Consider the following 1,189-nt stretch of genomic DNA (forward strand, 5'->3'; position numbering starts at 1 on the left):
CTTGTCTAGAAAAAGAGGGCAACGTGTTTTTATAATTCCTTTGGCATAAATTCACGTTTACTGAGATATCTGGATGAAATGCAGTTTTAGGTCATTGCAGATCTTGAACAGAATGTTGCAAACCCAATACACATTTGCTCTGGGAAAATCATTGAATATATAAACCTTATCATTTAATCGTGCAAGAGAACCAGAAACCAATATAACGATACTGTAAATGTTTATATATAGTTCTTATATGATAAAGCTGGAATATTTGATTTTTTCTACTTACGTAACCCCGACTGATAAGCAAAATCTGTTTTTAATTTCCTTCTAAGCTGAAAGCGAGAGTGTTTGAAGCCGTTTCTGTCTCGAAAAACTGTTATTTTCATGCACCAATATATATACTTAGTGTCTAACTACCCAAACGTCAGTTTTCAGAAATATTATCATAGCAGTTTAGGAATATTATTGCTAAAAAAATAAAAACAACGAAAAATAATAACAATATATCAATATAGTACAGGTGGATATACTTCTACGCCTGCATCTACATATACTCCTGTTTAGTATAATCGTTGCATCTATCAAGGTGCATCTCTTCTGATAAGCACGTCACTGTAACTTCATTAATCGCGGCTGGTTTGATTACCGTAGTCTCTATATCTGTTATAATTCTCTCTGGCAGTTACTGTTCCTATTATGCTTCTCCCCCACCCCCCTTCCCTTCCTCTTACACAGGTCACGCCCGTTTCCTTCAGTCACTATGCCCACCAGGTCACCGCATGAAAACACGATAGTCACTAATCCTATTACAACCCTCTCTTCGTCACTATACACGTCATGCTCTTCTCCCTCACTCACCATACCCGCCACACAGTGCCCCTTCAGGTCACCCCCTTAAAGCCACAACAACCCGGGTCACGAAAGATCAAGCAGGCGAGGAAACAGCTGGCTTAGGTAGACAGTCCAAGTGCCACCGAGGGTCATGCACGCTTTATAATCCAGCTGCCATGCGAGTGGGAGCCAGAGCAGCTGCCGCCATGCACCAGGCTTAAATACACGTCAACCTTTACCTTGTGGGGGGACACCCAGACCATAGGTGGTGGCAAAGTCCCTCAGTTTAACAAAGAGACCTGGAAAACACGAAGGTAGGGGTTACTTCGAGACTCCGAGACGCCTTTGTCTGATCCTTTTATAGAGAGAG

At 41.6% G+C, this 1,189-nt stretch overlaps 1 protein-coding gene across 1 annotated transcript in view; it reads right to left on the reverse strand.

Annotated features, from left to right (window-relative positions):
* LOC119590839 overlaps positions 1-1,189 on the reverse strand; it is a gene marked incomplete at its 5' end in the record, with an annotated part of 14,811 nt that overhangs the window by 9,815 nt on the left and 3,807 nt on the right. The window contains 1 exon segment of the mRNA XM_037939597.1: positions 1,059-1,118. Coding sequence (XP_037795525.1) covers positions 1,059-1,118 — 60 coding nt within the window.

The sequence above is a fragment of the Penaeus monodon genome, chromosome 27 (genome assembly GCF_015228065.2).
Source record: "Penaeus monodon isolate SGIC_2016 chromosome 27, NSTDA_Pmon_1, whole genome shotgun sequence".
NCBI lineage: Eukaryota > Metazoa > Arthropoda > Malacostraca > Decapoda > Penaeidae > Penaeus > Penaeus monodon.